The sequence below is a fragment of the Serinus canaria genome, chromosome 4, assembly GCF_022539315.1.
Source record: "Serinus canaria isolate serCan28SL12 chromosome 4, serCan2020, whole genome shotgun sequence".
NCBI lineage: Eukaryota > Metazoa > Chordata > Aves > Passeriformes > Fringillidae > Serinus > Serinus canaria.
Window position 1 is genome coordinate 36,466,212 of NC_066317.1, and position 25,224 is coordinate 36,491,435.

At 36.7% G+C, this 25,224-nt stretch overlaps 1 protein-coding gene across 1 annotated transcript in view; it reads right to left on the bottom strand.

The window, feature by feature from the left end:
* The window catches only part of GPM6A (glycoprotein M6A), a 115,039-nt gene extending 91,851 nt beyond the window's left edge, over nt 1-23,188 (bottom strand). The window contains exon 1 of the mRNA XM_009101084.4: nt 22,717-23,188. Coding sequence (XP_009099332.1) covers nt 22,717-22,753 — 37 coding nt within the window. The 5' untranslated portion in view covers nt 22,754-23,188. The remainder of the gene's footprint in view (nt 1-22,716) is intronic.
* Nucleotides 23,189-25,224: the final 2,036 nt, after the last annotated feature.

Consider the following 25,224-nt stretch of genomic DNA (forward strand, 5'->3'; position numbering starts at 1 on the left):
GTAGTAACTTGCATTATTATGCCAATATTTTCCAATGTAAAACACTGTTTGTATTTACTAATTTTCCAAAATCAATTATTAAGGATGCATTTGGCTATGCATGGTGTCCCTCCAGGCTGCAATCTCTAAAGTTGCAGCCAAAATATCTCACACTATTCCAAAGAGTGAAGTTAAAGGAAAATATATTAATTTTCCCTTGGGTGTGGGAAATCCAGCAAGCTTTTCTTTGAACAATTTTAAGATTTCTTTTAGGATTTACAGGAGGGACTTGAAAATGGCAATGGGACAGGCATACTCTCAGATATGTGCTCTTTGAAGCATTTCTAAAAATTCCTTCAGACTTGCTCCATAACATTTGTGATACACACACATACACAGAGATTTGCTGTGTCTGTAGAACAAATGCTGTCAGGGATACAGGTCTGCTGGGCCATAGCCAGCAGAACTGACTGCATCTTATGGAAACCCTATGGTGCCCTTGTGAAGAGGGAACATCTGCTGGTTTACCAAATGCTCTCCATGATTTCCAGTTCCTTGAAACTCTATGAGAATTCATACAGCCCAGTCTGCTGTTCTTGATTGCAGGACACTTTAACCTTCCAGTTCCCCTCTGCTCCTCACACCAAGAAATCTGCTTTGCATCTGCCACTGACTAAAAGTAGGCGTCTCCTCAACACATCCTTAAATGAGAGGCATTGTGAGAATGATTTCAACATTCTTGCCTCTCTGCAAGTGAAGCTTTCCAAATGCTGTCAATTCAAACTGGGAGAAAGTACTACTTCAGCTTTCTCTCAACTTTTTAAACCACATCTGCAAGGGAAAAATCAGACTCTGCTATATGCTGTTAGGTAGTCCTGCCTTCCACAAGACTGGCCTTCTTCCTAACTAGCAGCTTAGGAAAATCTCCCAGCAGAGATTCCAGTCCAGTGCCCCCCATCTCCATGAGAAACCACTGCAAAATGCATTTCCCAAAGCCAGAGGCTGAGGGCAGCAAAACTGAGAGAATTCAATCTTTTGTGCTAGAGGAACATTCTGTGATTCATTGCACATATTGCACTGGGCTTTTGGCAAGTATCACCAAAGAGCAGCCTTAGCAGTGGACTATGCTAAAGCTGCTGCTCAAAGTAAGGTGATATTTTTATATAATTTTTTAAATCAAAATTAATGGGCACACCCTAAGCAGCACTGCAACCTAGATGGTGATACTAGATAGCTAGAGAACCATGACTGTGAGAATGATCAACTCCCAGCTGACCCTGAAATGGTACAGGGTCTGCTTCTCCAGCTGGATCCCTGCAAATGTAAGGAGTCTGATGGGATTCATTCCAGAATCCTGGCAGAGCTGGCTGATGTCTTCACAAAACCTCTCTGGATGATTATGAGTAGTCTTGGGAATCCATAAAAGTCCCAGCTGACTGGAAACTGGCAAACATTGTCCCAGTTTTCAAGAAGGGAGAGAAAGAAAACCCCACAAGAGGCCTGTAAGTCTCACTTCAGTGCCTAGTAAAGTTATGGAGAGGATTATTCTGGGAGATATTGAAAAACACCTGAAAGACAACACAGCCCTCAGTCACAGCCACCACGGCTTCATGAGAGGAAAGTCCTGTTTGTCAAATCTTATTTCTTTTTATGACAAGATAACCCACCAGTTGATGAAGAGAAGCCAGCTGATGTGATCTTTTTGGATTTCAGTGAGGCTTTAGATACTGTCTCTCACAGACAAAAAGTCCAGCACAGAGCTGGATAAACACATCCTATGGCTGGTGAGCAACTGGCTCACAGGTTGGGCACAAAGGGTTACAGTGAGGGGGGTGACATCAGATGGGTATCTGTCACCAGTGGGGTTCTGCAGGGCTCCATCCTCAGCTCTCTTCTCTTCAACATCTTCACAAATGACTTGGATGCAGAAGGGATACTAAGCAAGTTCACAGATTACAGGAAACAGGGAGGAGCTGCTGGCAGGGAGGCCCTGCAAAGAGCCCTTGGTAAAGTAGAAGAGAGGGAAATCTCCAGCCACAGGAAGTTCAACAAGGGAAAGTGGCAGATTCTGCACCTGGGATGAGGCAGCCCTGTATGTACAGTACAGACTGGGGAATGAGACACTGGAAAGCAGTGATGTAGAAAGGAACCAAGAGGTCTTGGCTGGCAAGAAGCTGAACCTGACTTATTGTGCCCTGGCAGCCAGGAGAGCCAACCATGTCGTGGGGTGCATCAGGCACAGCATCACCTGTTGGACACTGGAACAGGCTCTCCAGGGAAGTGGTCACAGCACCAAACCTGACAGAGTTCAAGAAACATTTGGTCAATGCTTTCAAGCACATGGTGAGACTCTTGGGGCTGTCCTGTGCAGGGCAATGAGTTGGACTGGATGATCCTTGAGGATCCCTTCCAACTCAGCTTATTCTGTGATTCTGTGATACAGGGCTAAGAGTTTGTGGGAATTCTGCAGCCAGGAGAAGGCACAGCATTTTCTGTCTGTTTTCTTCTGTTGCCTGGGGGAATTGCTTCAGTCCTTGAAGCTTCCTCTCTGGCTAAAGTCTCAGTGCCAATGCCGCCCCCGACAGCTTTGCACAGATCCAACGTAACTGCTACAAAAACTCCTTCTAGCTGAAAAGTGATTTTGGTTTTCTTCCCTCAGCTTCTTGCTTCAAGTAGGAGGAGCAAAATATTATGCAGGTATGATATCATATTCCCTAAACACAGAATAAAAATTGAGACCCTCGTGTCCTAACAACTCCCTCTGTACATTAAACCTTTGCAACCTAATTTGCTGGCCATTGGCAATCCCAGCAGCTATCCACCCTCTCACTCCAAGTAAGACCATACACTCCTGCCTGTGGCCCATCAGATGTACTCCACTATCCAGCTCCTGTGAGGGCAGATCTTCACCTAACACTACACACTGAGTCTCTATCCACCTACTGCATCCTACTGCATCCTTAGACACAGAAACTCTAATTACACCTCCTTAGTAGCCCTGTTATTATCTACTTTAGGGGAAAGGAAATTCATTATTCAAATGAAAAGAATTGCTAAAGGAGAGCTAGCCTTACTGTCATAAAACAGTAAACTGCATAGGATCACATTAATTGTCACCAACTGTAAGGGAGGCCTGACTTGAAAATCAGTGACAATTAAAACAAGTTTGGGGCCTTGTTTTTGCCTTGTGAGTAGGTGTCTGTGTTTTCTTTATTTGTTTTCTTTTTTGTTTGTTTTTTTTAAACAAGTCTTCTATTGTTTCACTTTTTTATTTTGGTTCCAGAGCTTTCAGAATACATCCTCTTCACATTTTCAAGATGTCTCATTTTTTTATGACATTAAGACTGATATTTTCATTTAAACATTAACACTTAGTCCTCGGAGATTTTGAAAATCTAAGCAGATGTGGCGCACAACTTCAGGCAACAGACACCTTATGTGCTGCATAGCTGTTCAAAATTCCTTCATGCTGAAAGTCCTTTTCATTCCCTTGTTGTTCTTTCATTCTCCAGTGGTAATGAATATTGGTAATCATCCATTTCTTCCAGACTAGCTCACCCTCAGATCTACCTGGCTTTGCTGAACAGTGGAGCATGAGAAAGCTGCAATTGCTTTCCATTTTCCTCTTTCCTAATTTCTCTTGGTGAGGAATACCAACATACAACTGTGCTCTACCCCTGCTGCCAGCACAGGAAACTTTATGGGTCTGTTTTGCTTCATGATCTGAATGATGGCCCAATGCTTGCTGCACAACAGAAGTAAATATTCTAAGAAAGTCACACTTTTTTCTCAAAATATATTCTTGAAGGTCTGTTCGTCATCATTTACAGGAATTTGTTTCACAGAACCGAGAAAACAATACCATTTTCCAGAACATTATATACTCTGCTCTTCTAACAACTACAGTATAGTTATATCAAAAAAACAAAATAGTTATTGCATGCTAGTACAACCTACCATGACTATAATCCCCCTATTTCAGACCCAAATTACATTAATTTCCTAATCTTTTGGTACTACTTCACCTGTCTCTAACTGGGACTCAGAAAAGCACTGTTTCATGACCAAACCAAACCACTATGAATTTATTGCCTTTTCCACCACTATATCTCTCCCCCACAAATAGCAGTGTTTATTATGGCCAAAATTTTTTCTCTATATTTATTCTGGTTTTGGGTAGATCAGAACTAATTTTCTTCTGCTGGCATGGGCTGTGTTTTGGATTTGTGCTGAACACAGGTTTGACAGTGGGGAGATGTTTTTGTGATTGCTGAGCAGGGGTTGCACAGAGCCAAGGCCTTTTCCCCAGTCTGCCATGCTGGGGAGGAAGTGGGGGATGAATGGGAGGCTGGGAGGGGACACAGCCAGGACAGGCGACCCAAACTGACCAAAGGGATATTCCAGACCATATGGCATCATGCTCAATATATAAAGTAGGGAAAATAAAGGAAGGGAGGGATGTTTGGAATGATGATGTTTGTCTTTCCAAGTCACAGCTATGCATGTTCTGCTGGAGATGGCTGAACCTCTGCCTGCCCATGGGAAGCAGTGAATTAATTTCTTGTTTTGTTTTCCTTGTGTATATGCCTTTTGCTCTCCCTATTAAACTGTCTTCATCTCAACCCTTGAGTTCTCTGGTTTTTGCTTTCCCTGATCCCACTGCTGGGGGACTGAGAGAACAGCTGTGTGGGGCTTGGCTGCTGGATGGGTTAAAACACAACAGCATGTCACAACAGAAAGAAAGCACTGCACTTATTAACAGAAATTTAAAAAAAAAAAAAAAGAAACTTCAAACTTCTTAAGAAACTGCCATAAGACTAGATAGAATTATGAAGAGAAACATATTTTTCTATAATGTTTGAATTCATAAATGCATTTTCATAGGTTAGTATCAAATTTGTAAAAAATTAATGCAAATATTTCTTTTGAATACTTCATGTTTGAAAAAAAAGACTGGAAGCAATTGCAAATATGGACTGACCTAGTATTATCATTAATCCTCTCTAGCAAGCTAACTGTGCTACTACAATTTCTGACTGGATATTGAAGATAAAGTTCCATCCACTTTTTTCCCAACCTACATACTAGACAGTCTATACTTCAGAAAACTTTGTATTCTGCACTTAATTTGTTTGAATTGCAATAAGTCCTTTCTGCCTACTTTTATATGTCTAGGGAAGCCTGTAATAGTCTGACATTGCTTTCAGTCATTCTAAATACAACATTTGTTGTCTGAGGGCAGAACTGCTCTTCAGTGTTATTCAACGCATTAGTGGCAAACACTAGGTCCATCATGTGCTTTGACATTAAAACTGAAATACCAAAGGCTGAGGAATACTCATATTTATCACAGAAAAAAATATATGAAGAAAATAGAACCAACCAACCTTTCAAATTCTTTGGAAGCAAGTAAATTAAAACAAGGATAGGGCCCATGCATACCAAAAGTGTTACCAGCACTGTCAGAGCCCCCACATAATCCCTGTGCTATTGATGAAATATATAACAAATGCTATTTTGAGGAAATTTTTTTATTGAAGCCAGTAAGGCCAGAAATTTGTTTTTGTAATGAAACTGCTGAGACTTTGTTCATATCACAGGATATTTGGAGCTGCTTTTAAAGACGACTTCAAACTTGCAACAAAGCAAGGGATGCAGAAGACTGGTTATTTCTGCAACTAATTTAATTACACATCTTTTTAACAGACAGCAGTCTTAAAGGAGGGGTTATAAACAAAATTTAAACAAGACAGCTTGAATAACAGACATAAATCATGCTTTAACAGTGTAGAGGTCCCCACAATGCTTTCTTCCACTAAGACAAATTAGATGGTGGTGCTTACAGTTTTGGGGAGAGACTGGATGTGACGTGATGGGCCCATGTCACATGCACATGCAGGAAGATGCTCAGAGGCTCTCTTTGCATGGGCTGTATACAAAATATATTCAAAGAAAGCAGACACATTTAAAAACAGTATTTTGAGTATATTTCTGTTAAGAATTAGGCCTGTTAATTTTCAGCCTGAAATTTTCTTTGGGGATTTTTGGGTTTATACTCCTTCATGTGCTGGTAATACAAAATCTATATTTTTTGCTGCCAAAGACAGAACAAATTTTGTCATCATTTCAGTAGCTGGAAATGTTGCAATCACCTTCCTAAAGAAAAATAGCCATTCACCAGAAGAAAATGCATATTTTTTAAAACAAACTGCAAACACAGGCTTATTTGTCTCTGTTGGGTACCACTTCTGTAAAATGAGGTAAAAAAAGGCACTAATGGCTAGTAGAGACACATCCATTCTGAACTTTCCATAGCACATATTATAATCACTAAGAAATTAAGGTTTTTTTAAGGGAATGAAGTTAACAACTTTCTGAACTGTTCCTTCCTTTAGCATGCTGTACAGACATCCACCATATGTATATCTCAGCACTCTGACTTACATTATGTCTCAGTTAAAAATCAAAGGTCTGTCACTCTTCATTTTAACAACACATATGCCATATGTGTAATGAATGCAACTCCTTCAGGTTTGTTCATTTAAATAAAATGTTTGATTAGGAATTAAGGTGAGACAGGAAAGAATCTTCAATTACACTGCATTTCACCCTTACTAGCAAAGAACATCAAATGCCTGCACTTTATTTATTTTACAAATTAGTAAGTATTCCCTAGCATACTTCATCTTGCTTTAATATCTAGATGACTCAACTGAGCTTGCATTGTAGAGTTGTAAATACTACCACCGATTAAAGTGGTAAACAAATCAGAATGAGTGGAAGAAATGAAAGCTTATGTATGTCCTGTATTGCTTTTCACAAATGGGAAATCAAGACACAGTGAATGAATGACAGCAAGATTTTTCAGGGTCCCAAATAATTTTGTAGTAATTTCTGAAAATCAAACTGGAAAATGCAAATGATACAAATAATCTGTTTCAGATATTACATATCTCAGTCCAGAATTTTAGGTGATGTCCCAGTAATTTCACGAAACATTATCTCTAAAGGAGTAACTTATGAATTACTGGCTGAAAGGAGAGCTTCCTTTTTAATCCAATAACATAACTTTTAATACCTTCACTATTTTATAACAATTTCATTCCTCAGAATTACCAAGAATGATGGAAATTATTGCTACGACATATTTTCTTTTTGTAATTTTGTACTCTTACTGAGAATCATAAAATCATAGGATATCCAGAGCTGGAAGGACCCACAGGGATTATCAAAGTCCAACTTTTGCTCCCAAGTGTCACACCATGTACCAGAGAGCATTGTCCAAATGCTTTTTGAACAGTATCAAGCTTTGTGCTGTGACCACTTCCCTGGGGAACCTGTTCCAGTGCCCAACCACCCTCTGGGTGAAAAACCTTTTCCTAATATTCCCATAAAAAGAGAATTCATGTCTACTCATCCCTACTGATAAGGCACACTGCTGGAACTACCTGGAGGTCTTTGACTTGATTTTTGAAGATTTTTTTCCCATTATCCCATTTGTTGAAAGGCAATTGTTGGTATTTTGTAAAGTTAGTACACTAAAGAGATTTCTTTGGCAACCAGTTTATCCAAGTAAGTGTTCTGCCTCATGGAGCCAGGGACACGGAGTAAATTCATTAAGAAATTTATTTCATTTTCCCTAGAGGTTTGCTTTCACTCACATTAACATTTTCATGCTTCTGTTGCAGGAGTTTCATAACCCAGTTCCACAAACAGAAAACTATCATCTCAGCACTGCTTTCTTTAAATGTTAAAATAGATTAAGATGAGTTGGGGGAGTTCACTGACATAAATATCATCTTATTCATCTTGGCTGCATACTCCACCTCTCATGTACAAGAAATGAGACAGTCTCACAAGTATGTATTGAGTACAAACCTGCACACTTTTTGCTTTCAGTGTCCATTACCATTACAGTTGCAAGCATTCTGACTAACCACCCATCTTTTTAGTTCAAGTATAACAAAAAAACTGAACAAAACCACTTTTTTCTGTGAGGAATACAGTTCAGTGATCTAAGTTTTTCCTCCTATGTTCTTTCAAAAAAAGCTTAAAATACTTTTAATTATGTGATTTTTGAAATATATTTTCTCTCAAATCCAACTAGAAAGCTCAAAAATAGAACAGTAATATTGCTTATTTTACCACCATTAGGTGGCAATTAAAGTTGCAAGATATCAACTGGGAGATTTTTCTAGAGTTTTTTTGTATTAATAGATACTGAAAAATTGTGTATTAAGTACAAAACCATTAAAATATAAAGCATTCCCAATCTTGATAAAATATTACGTCTTTGTGAACTGGACTTAGAATTTTGTGTTTTGATAGCCACAAACTTTATAGATAAACAAAATCAGTTGTGGTCTTCAGCACACTAACAGTATGACAAGGTGGCCACTGTCAGCAATATAAATGTAAGATAAACTAAAGAGAAGGAAAACAAATAGCAAATAAGCATGCAGAATGATGTTCTGGGCTAAAGAAGGTGAACTGATAAGCCTTGAACCAATGTCAGAAGGCCAGAGAATACTAGAGCACACCATTGGCTGTCAGGCCCACAGAATCCTTTATTCTTCTACAGAAGAGGGTGGGTTCCATTCCTTTTTAAGCTGTGCAGCTCCCCAACATGGAGACATAAGAGTGAAATGGAGATAACAAGCTAAAAGACAGTATTTCAGCAGATGATAGCTTAGAATAAATGAAAGCATAGCTGGTAGCCACAAAATGAAAGAGGCCTGCACTTCTGCACTATCCTGATACAGAGGAACCTAAGAAGCTTCATTTAAAGTCCTTTTCCTACATATTTGTGCTTAAATTGGAATAGCATCAAAATAGCAGAAAACAAACTCTAAAGTTTAAAGAAACTGTCCTCAGGCATTATGTTTTTCAGTATGAAAAACCCCCAGAATGACTGACTGCTGAGAGGTTTCCCTTAGTTTTGTGGCTATTATTACTTTGAATATTCATACCTATTTTTGGACTTCCATGTACTGCTAATGAGCAGTATCTTCTGAATACATCTGTAGGCTGAGTAACTGAGATACAGAGCACTTATTAATTACTCCACTGCCATTGAGGATGTAAAAAGACACAACTGATACCAGCTCTAGATACCTACTAGAGAATCATTTCCATAAGATGCCTTAAAAAATTTCCAAAATGTCAGCCCTTAGGGCAGGGGTTTGCCCTCTACCTATATGCAAAATCCCAATTCTCCCTCTTTTGAATACTTTATATTTACAACAGCTTGGCTGGATTGTGCAAGAAATACAGGACTGTAAAACAGAAATTTTATTATTTTGTTCACTAAAGTAATAAAATTGTATACTGACAGGAGTATTTGTCAAACATTATGTCACAGAGAAACCTAGTTTCAGTTTTAATGCGAACGATTGCCTATTATAAAATGAGAGCACACTGAATTAGTCATTTCCATTAAATCTATGAAGCAGAATTGCCTAGCAACCAAGAAAATTAATTCAGAGACTAAAATAAACACTGTGACACTGACAGAGCAACTGCTATTCTACCTCAATAACCATAAAGACACCGAGAAAAGAGGTATTTTCTTAATTCTTCTTAGCAAAGGTAAAACAAACAATTTCATAAAATGAGTCATAATGGACAAAGAATAAAAACAAAGAGTCAAAGCAACTGCACACAGCAAATGCAAATAATTATGCTATTTTTACATAACATCATTGAAATAAAAAAAAAATTGAAAGTTTTTCATATTCCAACAATGGTGAATGAATTGTTGTGGAAGTTTCTAACATGTTTTCCCACTTACAAAGGAGAAATTTGTTTCATTATAATAATTCTATGCAAATGTTCTATATTTTAGAACTTACTAGTTTAACTTACTAAAGAATTTATGACTGTGCTTACTTGAAAAAATTCTGCATCATTACTACCCACTTCTACCCCCAGTCAAATTATTCTTAATCACACTTTGGTAGGAAAGCTTTTAAATTATCCAGTTTATCACACTGAGATGGTTATGAAAAAAAAAAATCAAAACGTTAACAGATTAAGGACAGTGAGGATGAGTGCAATAATTTAGTTTAATGACTGCTACATATTGCTTGTTACATCTGGGCCATTGTGTAATTCATTGTCCCTGAAGGACCACAAAAAGCCTAGTGAAATTATCCCTTTAGAAATAAAACAAGCACAATTCTGTAACAACATTGAAGTCTATCACCTTGTCAGGGTATTAGATTAGAGGAATGGTGACAGATCAGGGATTCTGGGGTGGCAGTACTTTTGTACCTCCAGCAGGAGACAGTCCATCTTTCCAGCTTGAGATACAGAGTTAGTATGGAGTCAAAAAAAAAAAAAACACAAAAAAAGATCAGGTGTGATTTAGGCAAGAATAACACAAAGGAGAAAAAATATACCCCAGAGGATATGACAAGACAGCAACTGCAGCAGCTAGATCAAATCTAGTTGAGTCTACATTAAAAGATAATAATAACAATAAAACAGTAAAAGGTATAAATCAAGACAGACAAGCAGGAATAACTGTGTATTAGAAGGCAACTCCCCAGGCAGGGACACAGCTAGTCTGCTCTGAGGAAAGTGTATTTCAGCTCTTTGGTTGTGTGTAATATTCAAAAAACACACCCATCACCAGCTACAGGTTCTTTAAAGAATTGAAATACACATATTACAATCACTAAATCCAATTCAGTGGTGTCCAAACTGGATTGTAAAAGTTCGTACTGTGAATAATTATGTAATAAAGTAAATGTGCTCATCTAGAAGGGGATATGACATGCAATAAAGGAAGGATATCTGCTGGAAATACAGACAATACAGATGTCATGGACATATAACAGATCAAAATGAAAAAATATTAACAGCAAAAGTCCCCATTAGATAAATGCAGCCCAAATGTCCTTAACAGGTTCCCCTGTGTCTTAAATATTTGATGAATGTACCAGATGGGGAGGGGGAGAAAAATATCTTGTCTGAACCACAAGCAAAACACAGCTGACCTAAAAGACCTACCCACCACTAGGTTATAATTACTCCAGTGTATTCACTAGTGAACAATGTTCATAAATCTAGAATAATTTGGAGAAATTGAAAGACATCTTTGAGAAATGGTAGCCTCCATATGCTGCCAAACAGCTGAAACTAATTTTCATTTTCTGGCCTTTGTGCCACACATCATGGGTGTGGTTGAAGTATACTTGTTTTACTGAATTCTTGAGATCACCATAGTGATGAGCATAATTTTTTATTAATTTTATCTGTATTAATAAAGTGGTATCATAAAAACAGAAGATACACAAATTCTACACCTAGCTGAAAATAGTACCTTTTTTCCCTTTAAAGTTTTTAACAGCACAGTTCACAGGGTAAAAATCTCAGAAAAAAAAATGCATAGTACTCAGACTAGACATTGTAAGAGTCCAGAACCTTTTAATAAAAGAAAACCTTGTAAAAGATGTCCAGTTCAGAGGGATTTATTAAATCTTCTCCAGTCTACCCAAATATACAGGCAAATAACTGACTTACTGGTCCAGACCTACATTCAAAGATCATTTATATTTTGTTACAAGAGGACAGCAAGAAAGAAAACACCAGTGTTAGTCTTGTACTAGAAGCAAGAATTTAATGAAAATAAACTCCCAGATAATCTTAGAAAGCAGACTATGACCATGTTGCAGTAAAAAAAGGTAAAAAGAAGGTCACTAGTAGCCTGCCTTGGGAAAAATTCCATCTGCACAGTAAATTTGATGATCATCTTGGCTTAAGTATGTGAACAGGACATGCAACAAAATTGTTCAATACCACTAGAACGTCCAGTATACCCTGCCCATGAGCAAATCCAAATTCTACTAATTCAAAAGAACACTACAAACAAAAACCTTTTTAAAAATGGCATCTAAGAAGAATATTATTTTCTCAAAAACTGCAGACAGGAGACCTGAAGCATATTAATCATTGTAATACCATGTGATACAAACAAAAAACCCTCAGCTGATAAGAAAACTGCATTCAACCTTCCTTCCAATTTCCCCTCAAACCCTTTTAAATTGCATCATCATGTCTTCTCACAGATATCCTGCCAAAAACCTGACAGCAGCATGCAAATTAAGACCTCACAATGCCATGGAGTAATCTTAGACATTTATATGCTTCCTTTCTGTTTATATTGGTATAAAAGCAATGGGATTACCCACAGTGCATGACATCAAAGATGTATATTTAGATGCACAGAATATTCTTAGTTGGAAGGGACCCACAAGCACCATCTAGTTCAATTCTAAAGTCAATGGCCCATACAGGGATTGAACCACAACCTCAGTGATTGTCTTTGCAAAATCAGAGCTTTGCTCATTGATTTTTGAGATTTACAGATTTACTGATGTCTGTAATTTTTGGAAGTAATCAAGGGCCATCTATGCACTTACAAGCAAATCCTAGTCTTTTCTACAACATTGGTAGGCAGTGTGGATAAAAGGGGTCCTTAATGCTCTATCAGAACTATGAATTTTCCAGCAAAATGTATGCATTTGGTAGCAAATATGTCAAGACTAAATAGCAGACACGTTTTGTGACTCAGAGGAGTAGATGTCAAGCTGATTATGACCACCTGGAAAACAAAACACTCTTTCATTTTAATCTAGTTCAGCCATCTAGTTAAGTAACATGGCAATAAGGCACCTGACTACCATGAGAACGGCAAAGAGAACCTGCAGGTGTTTCCAAGGAACTGCAATCTTCCTACTAAGAGGAAAGGTGGGGGAGATCATGGTTATGTTTATTTATAAGGTCAAAATGTACGTTGGTCAGAAGCAGTGGTTAGTGTGTCAGTAAAAAATTAGAAGGCTGAGAAATTCTCTGAAGATAATAGTGCTGCTCTATTGAAATACCACAACAAATAGGAGAAGCATTTTATATATCTAATATACTCAGATTAATTCACAATAAAGTAAATCACTGTGTTTGTGTCAATCAGCCAGGAATGTGAATTCCTTTTCTATATGGGACTGGTTTACCAACAAATCATGAACAAAGGCAAACCATTTTAAGCAGGAAGCATTTTACTAAAGCTACTCAGTTTAAAAATCAATAACACAATGTTCAATAATATAATTGAATACCTTCATGACCAACACAGTGGCTATTGGTCAATGGTCCCTTTCTCAAGGCATTTTCGGACACTTACTTTCATCCTCAGTTATGCATATTGAGTTACTATTTACAATGACTTATCACCCTTTTACTCCCATAAATTCAAGTACATGTTCTTTATTGGCTATAATGTTTTTGAAAAACACTATCTTTTTAGAGTTTATAAGTTCTTTCACATTAATGAAGATTTCAAAATATTATTTTATTTTACTATCATCATCATCATCAGTAAAATTAAAAATGATTTCACGGACCTCTGGTCAGTTAAGGTGTTCTTCAATGGACTAATCCAGCAGACAGAGAGGCTGTATTTGGGCTCACTGCACCCAGTATCAGTTACTGCATCCTCTCCTACTGCAACTGCCTGGCCTGTGTAACACTGTACTCAGGTAAGGCACAGAAGCATTTGTCTGGTCCAAGTGACAGCAGCACATCCATCTCAGCCATTCCCCTCCTCCTCCACTGGAAAGGGAGCAAATCAAACGTAAGCATCTCAGAGAACAGATCCCAACTCCAAGTTGTGTCATGAACACGGTAAATAAATTATGCAGGAAAATGTGGCTGGAAATAAATTTTCATCACAGAGGTTGCAGAACAAGCAGACCAGTAAAGAGCAAGGAGTTGCTGAATATATATCACTTAGTACATATAAACAAGGACATTACAGTTTTTAAGTGGCAAAGGGCAAGGATTAATTTACTGGACAGGTTAAGGTAATTTTACCTTGTCTATCACCATTCACTAACAAAGAAAGCGATCCTCAACTGAATGACTTCACTGTTACTTAGATAACTCACAAATGCTCCCAAAGCATTCATGTTACTGACAGTAACTTTCACTGCCTCAGAGCCGAAAATCTTTTGAAGGTTGTCTGGTGTGAGATGAGTCATAATGGTAAAAGAGACTGGGAACAAACAATGTGGCAGATGGAAGGAGAACACAACAGGGTGTATGTAATAGCTTTCTTCAGGAGAGATGAGACTCAGAGCTTTGTGCCATCCAAGCATAGGGATAAGTACTCAGTTTGGATGGGTTCCCTCATCTCACCCTGCAGTACCAATCAAAACCATGGCATCAGAACCTCAGGATCTACTCCTGTATAAAAATAAGCAAACCTAAATTCTTAGCTGTGGTCAAAGCTCCTCACTTGAGAACTGCAAAGATATACTCCAAGCTCTTCCCATGGTTGTTTTCTAAATGCTTTTAAATAGATTCAAAGTTATGCCAGGTGCTTACAATTGCGTGTTTCTTAATAGAGTAAGAGATGATTTGGTAGGAAAGCAGGGGGTGGGAGGCTTTGACAAACTACATAAAGAAAGCTGAAGTGATTCACCAGTAGCAGAGGGTGCCACTACACTGTGGAGCCTCCTACACTGGCTACATCACCTTGCTAAGCAAGAGGGTGCAATACCAACTTCCTTCACCAGAAACTAGGCCAACAGGTCAATTGTGATAATTCTTTCCACATATGTGAAGTGATATACTTTCCTTTTCCAACTAACAGGAACTTTCCTACCTCTCATCAATTTAAGATAAAACCAGACTTACTCTCCCTTTGCCATCACCTGTAGCCTCAAATAGCTAGAAGCTGCCCACAGTTACAATATTACAATAGTAATTTTATGGTGCTGTTAGTAGCCATGAACATAGTTGCTGCTTTAGTTGGGGAGAAAACATGCTTAAATTAAATGTTCACTATTTTTAAAACATCAGCAAGATGTATGCTTCTATTAACTTATGTAAAACCTAAATGTTCTTTCAACTCTAATATTATCTTCCATCATAGTTTAGTGGTGGACTTGGTAATGCCAGGTTTATGGTTGCTCCTGATGACCTCAGAGGTCTGTTTTGACATAAATGATCATATGATTCCCCTATTACCATATCAATTTCAGTCTTCTGAAGCCCTCCAAAGGTATTTCAAATTCTACTGCTTATTCCTTTCTTCTCCTGTTCATATTGCCTCTCTTGAACCTCTATCAGCACAATCATCAATCATCTCTACTTTTTTTCATTGTGCCTTAGTGCAGAGCAATCCCTGCCTAATCACTTAGCTATGCTGCTACTCTCTTCCTTCAAATTCCTCCTTAACGTCCAATTTTGCCTTTATAAAATCATTCTTCTGCAACCTGAGAAGGAGGATGTGACCAGCTATGACTTAATTAATAAACATCCAGCACCTGTCATCTTCTATTACATGTTCCCAGAAGAGATTTTAAAATGCTGCAGAATTTAATTTCCATGTCTTCCAGGCATGGAAAAGTAAAAGCAAAAAGAAAAAAAAGTGTTTCTACATAAAAATGAAAAGCAGAACAACAATCAAAAAGAGCTACTTTTTTTTCCCCTTTTTGTTTTTTTTTAAGAGGAATTTAAAAAAAATCTGCACTCTTGGGGTACAAATAGGAAGATACTAACAAGCAAGGGGAAAAATATTTTTGCCTTAAGTTCTTTTAAAATTATGGCAGTAGGACCTTTCTCCAAATCTCATACACCAAAAGTGTACCAAATGTATTTTTGTTGGTCTAGTTTTGTACCAGAACCTCAGCAAATGCACTGCTCAATTCAAAAATTGATAGTAAATTTATTGTGACATTCCTTTGCTGAATAATTGTATTGTTATCACTACAGTGGAAGAAAAATGAAACTTTCACTATGTGAACCAAATAAAAAAATCCTCAGAAAGTGTCCAAGTGCAAATGTCAGGTGCATTGTAAGTGTAAAAAGAAGAGTAATGCTTGCATTTCAGCAACTGTTATTTGGAAAAATGTTCCAGATGGCTGAAGTATAAATTTTGGAAGGAGTACTGAACTCCTACATAACTAGTAAGAAGGAGATGAAAATTTTAGAGGGGGAAAAAAAGTAAAAGATAAAATTAGCCTTCTTGAGATTAATGCATTGAAGCATAAGAGTTACCATGGACAAGCTAAGAGAATACATAAGCCATTTTGTGTAGTGGTGCTCCTTCATAAGACCCTAGAGCACACGTACACAACAGCTCCCAGTTTTGTTAATTCCTACTTGGTGTATTTCTTTGACCCTCTCAATTTTGATGTTCTGAGTTTGATCCCTCTGCAGCTGAGAAAATGACAAGATTTATTCCTCATTCCTTGCACAGTGGAACTGAAGGCTCTGTAACTCCCCACTCCCACACGAGAAAGATTTGTGCCAACACATCAATGTGGGACTTGCTGCCTGTCTCAGAAATTGGCCATGTGATAAGATATTAGCAGGAATTTTGCATTTTACTCACTTGAATTGGCTGAAAATTCTCCTGAAATAGAATTGCCAAACAGCATATTAACTGATAAAGTATTTCATATAAGATTAATATTCACATTTGCCTTTTTTACATTCTGTTTTTTAATGGCTACCAGCTGCCTATATTTTTCATGGGTTTTATAAAATCATGTGCAGTGTTTAAAATATGAGGCAAAACAACCCAAAAACATGGGGGTTTTTTTATCATTTTTTTCTCAGTCCTCCAAATAAAACTACTGGGAGGAATTAGCATACTCTCACTTAAGTATAAGGAGAGAAAAAATAGGTAAAAACCATTTTATCAAGAAAGCAAACATCATGGTTATGTGAGGCCAGTAGCATTTCCTCCATTTTTCCATGTTGAATTTTAGTGCAGGCTACTTAAAACAGGTTACAAAGTCACATTGCAAATTGTTTAAGGCTCTTACCAGAAATGACTGCACAGTCACAATATAAAATGAAAATAATTTGTGTATTAGGTATAACAATCTCTCAATCCTTCTCTATAAGGAACCTAAGAAATCAGCTAAATCAAATTTCATTTTGCTGCCTCTACAGTATTGTTCTTCCTATTTCCTATTTTTTAGAGTAATTGGAAACCCAGAATAGCCCCTTTTCCCCAAAGGTGAGCCTTTACTTTTACAAGATGTCAAAAAAGTTTTTTAGAAATTCATATTGCTATTTTGATACAGTATTTTTTCACTAATTAATGTAAATCAATAATTTAAAATATATTTAACACTTTTTTCCCAAGCATTTACATCTCCTATGAAAAATCTTTTTAATAAAGCTTATTTATGAAACTGACATCCAAGTGTCAAAATAACCATGAAGACTTAAATTTTCACACATTGAATTGAGGATTCAGATTGCTGCCTTGGGGCAGTTGGAATGGTTTTTGCCCTGAAAGAGTGTATATAAAATCATAATTAAGTCCTATTAATGCTGGATTTTCATGCCTAGGACTAGCATAATGTTGAGCCTGTAAGAAAGACAAAGTTTTCTACTATTAACAGAGACATTCAGTGTTAAAGATTAAATAAGCAAGCAGGACTAAATTTATTTACATCATTATCTTAGAATAAAAGCCTAATGTGTTGAATAATAACATATTCAAATTACAGCTCTACGAGTCAGTGCTCCTTATGTAAGAATATTAAGTAAGGTAGCCTGTAGTTACTGCATAAAGGAGAATAACTCTTACAGCATTAGAACAATTAACTTCAAATTCATATTCACTGTTATTGCCTTTTTCTTTAATAAACCATATTGATTAACTACTAAGGAGTATTAAGCAGGAAATACAGTGAGATAGTTTGCCAGATGCTAAAATTTATTTCCATATTTAGCATTGATTACAAAGGAAATTTATTTACTCTGTTAGTGACTTTGTAACTGTTGAGTGAGTATTTTATCTGATACTCTTACTATAACACACATACCTATAAGAACAGGAAACAATAAACATGATGAAGGTTAAGACCATTCTACTCTGAAGCAACTTGCAAAAATCCAGTTTGAACACAAGCTTGGGAACTAAGTCTACTAAGTTGAAAACATATTCCCAAAGTAAATAGAGATTGACCTTTGCTCACCATGTTTTCTTTAAGAATCAAGCTCTACAAATCCAGATTTGTATGAAGAACATCAGCCAGCAAATGTCTGGTACTTGCTACTCATAAGGCCAAATTTAAACACTATTTCCAAGTTCCTTTTGAATGCTAACAACATAAAAAGGATCTAACTGAAGATACAAGGCTGTCACCCAGTGTGGCATTTACACTCAAGAACAAAAAATAACTCCTCTGCTTTATTTACAAGTATTGTCACCAAACGAAATCAAAGTGCAAAATACTGGGATTTCCTCACTCTTATTTCAACCAACTTTGCAACAACAGTCAAAAGAGAAAGAAAATTCTTCTCTCTTAGAGGTAAATAAAAAGATTTAGAAGACTAACTTAGAAAGGATGTCAGCAGTGTTTGGACTGTTCAGCTGTTGGTATTTCTTAATAGGAAATAAAACACATAATTTAATTCATAATTTTAATTTCATTTCACTACTCTGTACTATCCTACTAAGCCAGTCTGCCATTTTCCAAAAAGTACTGAAGTAAGAGGATACAATTTACCCTCTCATGGCTGAAGAAGCAGAATCTGTGTGTACATTTTACTGATAGCATCCTAGTCTCATTATGATTTTCTTCCAAAAATCATCTTAAAGCTGTCCTTTACTGCTATGCTGTGACAACAAATGAAAAACTCTAAAAATAGGCTGCAGATCCACTTATATTGCTAATGCAGGCCAAACATTCTTTTCTGGCATTCAATCCTTTCTATTCACAATAACACTAGATTCTTTTTTTGCTATCCTACTGGTGAAATCTTGACTGCATTAGGTCTACTGCAGCCAAGAGAGCTTAAGTAAAATTAGGTTCTTCCTCCTATTTGCTGCTCTACAAACACATGATGCTCCATTCATTCCCAAGAGTTTATTTTATGTAGGAATTCAAACTGCAAAATGCAGTTATGGATGAATCATTAAAAAAGTCAAGTTCATCTTCCATTTAGTGCAAATGGTATGATTTACTGTGCTCCAGAACATTTCTTTTTTTCTGAAACAGATTGTGGAGAGAATTATCTATCACTCCCCTGTACCAAGTTCCTTACTGTGCAAAAAATTGCCGTGCCTGCCCACTGAAAAGTTCTTTATTGGGATGAATAACTGGGGCTGGGGACACCATTGCAATCTTAGTGTTGTCTCAGAGAGAAGACCTGAAATGCAGGAACTGGAAATATACCTTTCTCCACATCATAAAGCTATCAGTTTGACATCATTGTCTTTCAAACACTGACAGCTGAGACCTACCACTGCCACATGCAATTTATGCATGAGGTTTTCAAAATTAGCCTGCATCCCTAAAGACTGCAGGGAAATTTCTGCCTTTTAGTGGACCTGATATTTTTTTGGAAAATAAACCCAGTTTAGTTACCCTGAGTTTTCCAGACAGCAAATCTGCAGTCAAATGTCTTGGTATGTTAGAAGTCTAAGATGTAGCATAATGTCAGTGTTACAGAAATTGTGAACAAGTTGGTATTTCTGAGATGTTATAACTTTTTACCTTCTAGAATATATTTTAGTGTTAAATTACTTCGTATTTGAGACAGACTTCCTACACACGTTCAGTTCTTGGATAGCTAGTGATAATTGCAGAGCAAATACCTTTGAAACCTCCTTCCCAACCTTTACTGAGTTCCTAGCAAAGGAAATGGTATATCAAGGGGAAGAAAAGAGAGTGGAGGAGGCACAACAAGTCTTCCAGTACTTTAAAGCAGGAAATTTATAAATAGAAACTATTCTTTGCTTCAGTTTTTACAGCCTTATACTTGAAATCTGCTGGACAACAGCCTTATCTCATTTAACCATTTAACCAAAGGTAGTGATGCCAGTATGAAAACACACTTTCTGCATCCAATAGAAAGAAAATGGGGAGGGGAGAAGATGAACCTTACTTTGAAGTGAGTTTCTAATAATTCATTACTTTCAGACAAAAAAAAAAAAAAATGGAATGTATTTCCCTGTTTATAATCTTCCAAGATACAGGCATAAAGAAATCATAAGTATTAAACATTAGCATGTTGAGAGACTGTGGCAAAAGGTCATTATTTGGAGCCACTGTGTTAAGAATTATGTTTGCACTTAATTTTGTCTTATTTGATAAAATTCTCAGAAATAAAAAGACTTCCAAATCTGCTATCTTGCTCGTATTTCTGAAACGCATCAATATGAAGTTATTCCCTTCCATCATGGCTGCTAGCAAGACGTAATGCTGTTCAGTGGGAGGTTCAAAGCATCTGCTGTGAAAAGCACAGGAGCTGATAAGCACTGACAATTTATACTCCCATTGATTTTGTATAAATCAGAAAAGAGAAAGAAAGAAACATTTTTATTCGAGATGGCAGGAGGATGAAAAGTAGAAAATGTGAATTACCATATATCTGGAACACTGCAATTAGCAAAATTGGTCTGGATGATCTGGAACTATCCTGTGGATATCAATTAAATACAGAGTAGATAGATCACACTAAATGAAAGCAAAAAGACCCCAGAAACCGTGAAAGAGAGCTATCATGTCATACTAGTACCAGTCAATATTTTTCAAGTGCAAAATGCAAAACTTAAGAAGATCCAGGATTTCATAATCATCCCTATACTTCCCTGTCATTCAGTCAAGCACCTCCAAAAATTCAAAACGGAAAATATTTTTTTGATTTTCCTCCTGAATTGCAAATTTTCTTGAAACTCTAAATATATTCTAAAAGTTTTTATAACCTAACAAGGGAACACGACATCTTGAAATGACAAGTTCACAGGTGTGGTGACAGAAATTAAGCAGCATCCCCTTTCACACCAATAAGGAAAAACACATATGATTTGTGAGCTCTGAACATTCTTGTGCCACTGTCTGTGACAACAGCTGGGTACCACTAAAGGGGAAAAAGGCTGAACACATGGCATTTTAAATGGGGGTGGGGGTAAGTAGTGTTAGCTGTTGTAATCACACTATTAATCACACCATTTTGAGTGGCTATTGGTCATTCAACTGCTTATCATATGAACAATGAGGACACGGTTTATCAATAACAAATTCTTTCAATATACAAAAAATATTCAGTTTTTTCACTGTGGCTTTTTTTTCCCTGTGTTTTTTTTCCCCCCCTCTCCCTAATAAGAATTTAGGGATTTTGAATTTCACACTGTTTCTTCAGGCAACATCATTTAGTAGCAATGACGTATTTTGATTTCTTGGTCACACAGTTCAATTTACTAGATTTAAAAAGCAAAAGAATGCATTTCAGAATTTTTAAAAAAGCATCTGTTCTAGTTCTAAGTGTAAAGCACCCTAAACAATTTGAATCATAGAGTAAAAGTATTGATTTTTACCTTCAGGGGAAAAAACCACACCAAACCAAAACAAAACAGAAAAACTGACCTGTCCTGTATTTTCCTATTCTATTTTTCATTTACAAATAATAAAATTCAACTGAAGAAACTTCTGTAATCAAGTACTAATGTATTTATTTATAAAAATAAGTATGTATACACATGGAGCACATATATCCTCTTTTAATGTTGTCATGACTATATACTGTGCATCTAGATCAAGTCAAGACCATAAACTATTCAAAGCTGCATTCTGTCTAAATGGGTCACTTATAATGAGAAAGCACGACATTTACATGTAGGAAGCAGATTGATCAGGGAGCAGAAAAAACAGAATATGGCATCAGTGGAGAAAAATATGCCTTTACAGGCAATTAATGCTAAATTATTTGGCAACTTCCTATATCCTCCTCAAAGAATGGAAGTGAATTTAAAAAATGTAAAATGAAAGGAATAAAAAGTGAACAAATATTCACTAGGATTATTATTATTAGCAAATATTCACTAGGATTACCCTTTGTGCTTGCAGTAAAGAAAAATGAAAAAAGCCTTGGTTCCTTTCAGTACTGGTATTTCTCCTGCACAGAATAACACTTAAGTGAAAAGACTGAAAACACTGCGTCTCCCAAAGATCCACACATTAATTAATTGTCCACAATCACTTTAAACTGGACTTTTAAGTGCTAACATATCCCATAACATTCAGTTGTTTTCATTCAGAAGCCGTGGAACAGAAATGCTCTGAACATGCTGTGTACATCTTGCTAAAGCAATTTCAGCTGCAGCCTGCAAAATTAATTTCTGCAAATCTATGCCATGGAAATATTGGAACGATAGCAAATCTTCTGCAACACATTACAAAACCAAAGTGGCAAAAAGGCAGGGAAATTTCAATACTGCCTAATACATACAAAATATACCCCAGGTCTTTGTTCAGTCTGGATTCTCATTCAAGGTGTAAATACTGGTTACATTGTTAGATATCCAACTGCAACCAGCTCCAAATATTGTGTGAGTAGCTCTCTCATAGTTCACACTAGACTCCCTTGACCCAGCTAGACAAGCGTGAAAACGTGAAATAAATGAACATTAACAAAGGCTGGTCTGGAAAGCAGGCTGCATTAAATGCTCGCAACATTATTCGTATAGATGCAAAATGGGCTACCTAGATTCTTTTTATACTAGATATCAGCTGACAGACACTCTTTTAATGCTATTAAATGCTACTGCAGAGAGAAAAATGAAGTAAATAATATGAAATAATATGTCTTTCCCCATCTGCCACATACAGATATCTATTCCCCAACATTACAGCACGCTGCTAAGGCAAATAAAGAACAGCAAAATAATTATCGCCATGCAAAGAAAAAGCAATTTTAACACAATACCTTTCTGTGTTTGTCCCTCTTCCATATTCTCTTCCATGGCTACCTTTCTTCACTAGAAACAGCTACAGAGAATTAATCAAAAGCTTCAGTCAGATGTAGGAAAAAGTGTGGATTTTTTTTTCCCTGGGAAGCTCCAACAGCAGAGGCTTAGGCAAGTCCTCAGAGCTTAGCTAAGGCTCCCTCACTCTCCTTGTTTGCTTGGAGACAGGCTGTCAAGTATAATTTCATTCAAATTACTCTTCCGTGAAGATTATCAATTTTTCTTCTCAAAGCTGCCCATTGTGTACCACTGTAAGCAGGTATTCAAATGAACAGCCTGTGAATTTTGGGGGGAAATTTGGTCTGAGCCCTTATAGCAATGACACTGATTCATAAGCCTCACTTTGCATATAAAATGGAGTAAAGAAATCGAGGTTTGTATTGAAATCTGTGTTTAAATTGGAAACAGGCTGTACTGAAAACAGATGGAGGAGTGTCCTCCTAAGGGGAAGCAGACCACCAACCCATAATTCCCCCTATTTGCTACTGAAGTGGGAAAGCCCAAATGCCTGTGGGTTCTTTATGCTGTATTACTTGTCTTTCTCTCTCTCTCTCTCTCTCTCTCTCCCCCCGCCTCTCCCCCTCCTCCTGTATCAGCACATTTAAGAATAATATGACTCTTCATTTCTCTTCTTTTCATATATCTGTATCATCAGGAACTAACAACAAATGAACACTGTTACCCTTACAGTATTCTAAGAAATATCTTTATAGTAATACAATTTTGTGCATATGTGTATGTGTTTACACACACAAGCGCAATTCAACACAAGACATTAATCACTGCAAATTCTATGCTCTGTACACATCCTCATGGTCACAGTAAACAGGAATTTAGAGGCAGTTCAGAGGTTTAAAGCAGTTCTTGTATCAATTCTTTTTCTGATTCCTCATATCTCAAATTAGCATTCTTCAAAGCTCTTTTGAAATAACCGGATCTTAAAATGGTGAAGCACCACATGTGGGTATGTACACGAGGAAGCACACACAGACACATACACTGCTGGGAGTTTGCTCTGGAAAAACATAGGTTAAATACACTGTGAGGGCACCTACTAATTTGGGGAGCTCTGCAGTCTGATTTGGAATGCAAATTGGACGCTGCAGTCTAGCAATAAATTAGCATTTTTGTACCTTTGTCTACAGAGTAATATCTCATCATTTAAAGACTTTCATTATTTCACCAAAAGTGCAAACTGAACACAATTCCAATTTTTCTTTTCAGCTTTAACTTCTCATCTATCTGGCAGAAGTGACTAAAACTTAAACAAAAATAAAAACTACTATGGCTGAAAACTCCTATTAACATATGATAAATAGCTCATCCATTTACTTTATGCTATCTAAATACATTGGCTTAGTTCTGCCTTCTGAGCCACAAAAAAAAAAAAAAAAAAAAAAGGTTGTTTACTTTGCCTGGTTGGGTTTTGTTTAGGGAGGGGCTTTTTGAGGAGGGGTTATTGTTGGGGTTTTTTGCTGGTTTTTACCCTGTTTGCATATAAATCTGTTCAAATCTGGTTTGCATCAGAATAATTATCATGCATGAAGTTAAATGCATATATATTATTAAAAACTGAATCATTATTTATAAGTCAACACATTTAGTTCCTTTTTTTTTCCATTTTAATTCATGTTTCTAGGGCTCCATTTTCTGGAATAACTGAAAAAAAATTATCATTTGTTTTACTTTGCAGATCTAATTGATCATTTAAAAATCATCACATTGAGAAAGTCTATACATATAGAAGTGCTGCAAACACCATAGGATCTAAGGATCTTCCATCTTTTTAAGAATTATTCTTTTAGACAGGTTTTTAGAGAGGCATATTTCCTTTAAAAGAGTTCTCCTGTGTAAGTCTCCTCTGTTATTCTTTCTCTTCAAAATCTTTTGTTAGATAAGCACTAACAAATCTTAAGATTTCAAAGAACGTCTGGCAAATATTTTACCTAGGCTGGCAAATTGCTTCTAAGTTGCATTTCTCAATAGCACCAAGATTTGAGATGAACAACATCCTCAACAGGGATGTTTGCAACAATGGAATATATAGGTCACTGATGAAACCAAATTACCTTGTTTCTTGAAACAAACATACAAACTTTTTCAAATACAACAGGAAACAAAAAGAAAAAAGGTTGGAAAGATGTAACTGGGAGAAGATACAATAAAGATGGCACAATCTTGAGTGACATAAAAAGGGCAGAAAGAAACAATTTGCTCAATAAAGGGACAGGACTGCAAAGAAAGTAGGCCCAGAAGTAAACAAAGGCATATTATACAACATGTGTTTAAGTTGTGGAAACTTGTTGTAACAGGCTGTTGTAGAGGGGAAAAAGAACCCAACAAAATAACAAGGAGGATCTGAATCACAGGGATTAATGGATATGAAATCACTGAGCTCCAAATTACTGGGGAGTAGAGGAATATTTTGTGAAAAAGTTTTTGCCATTTCTAATACTACTTCCAAGGCA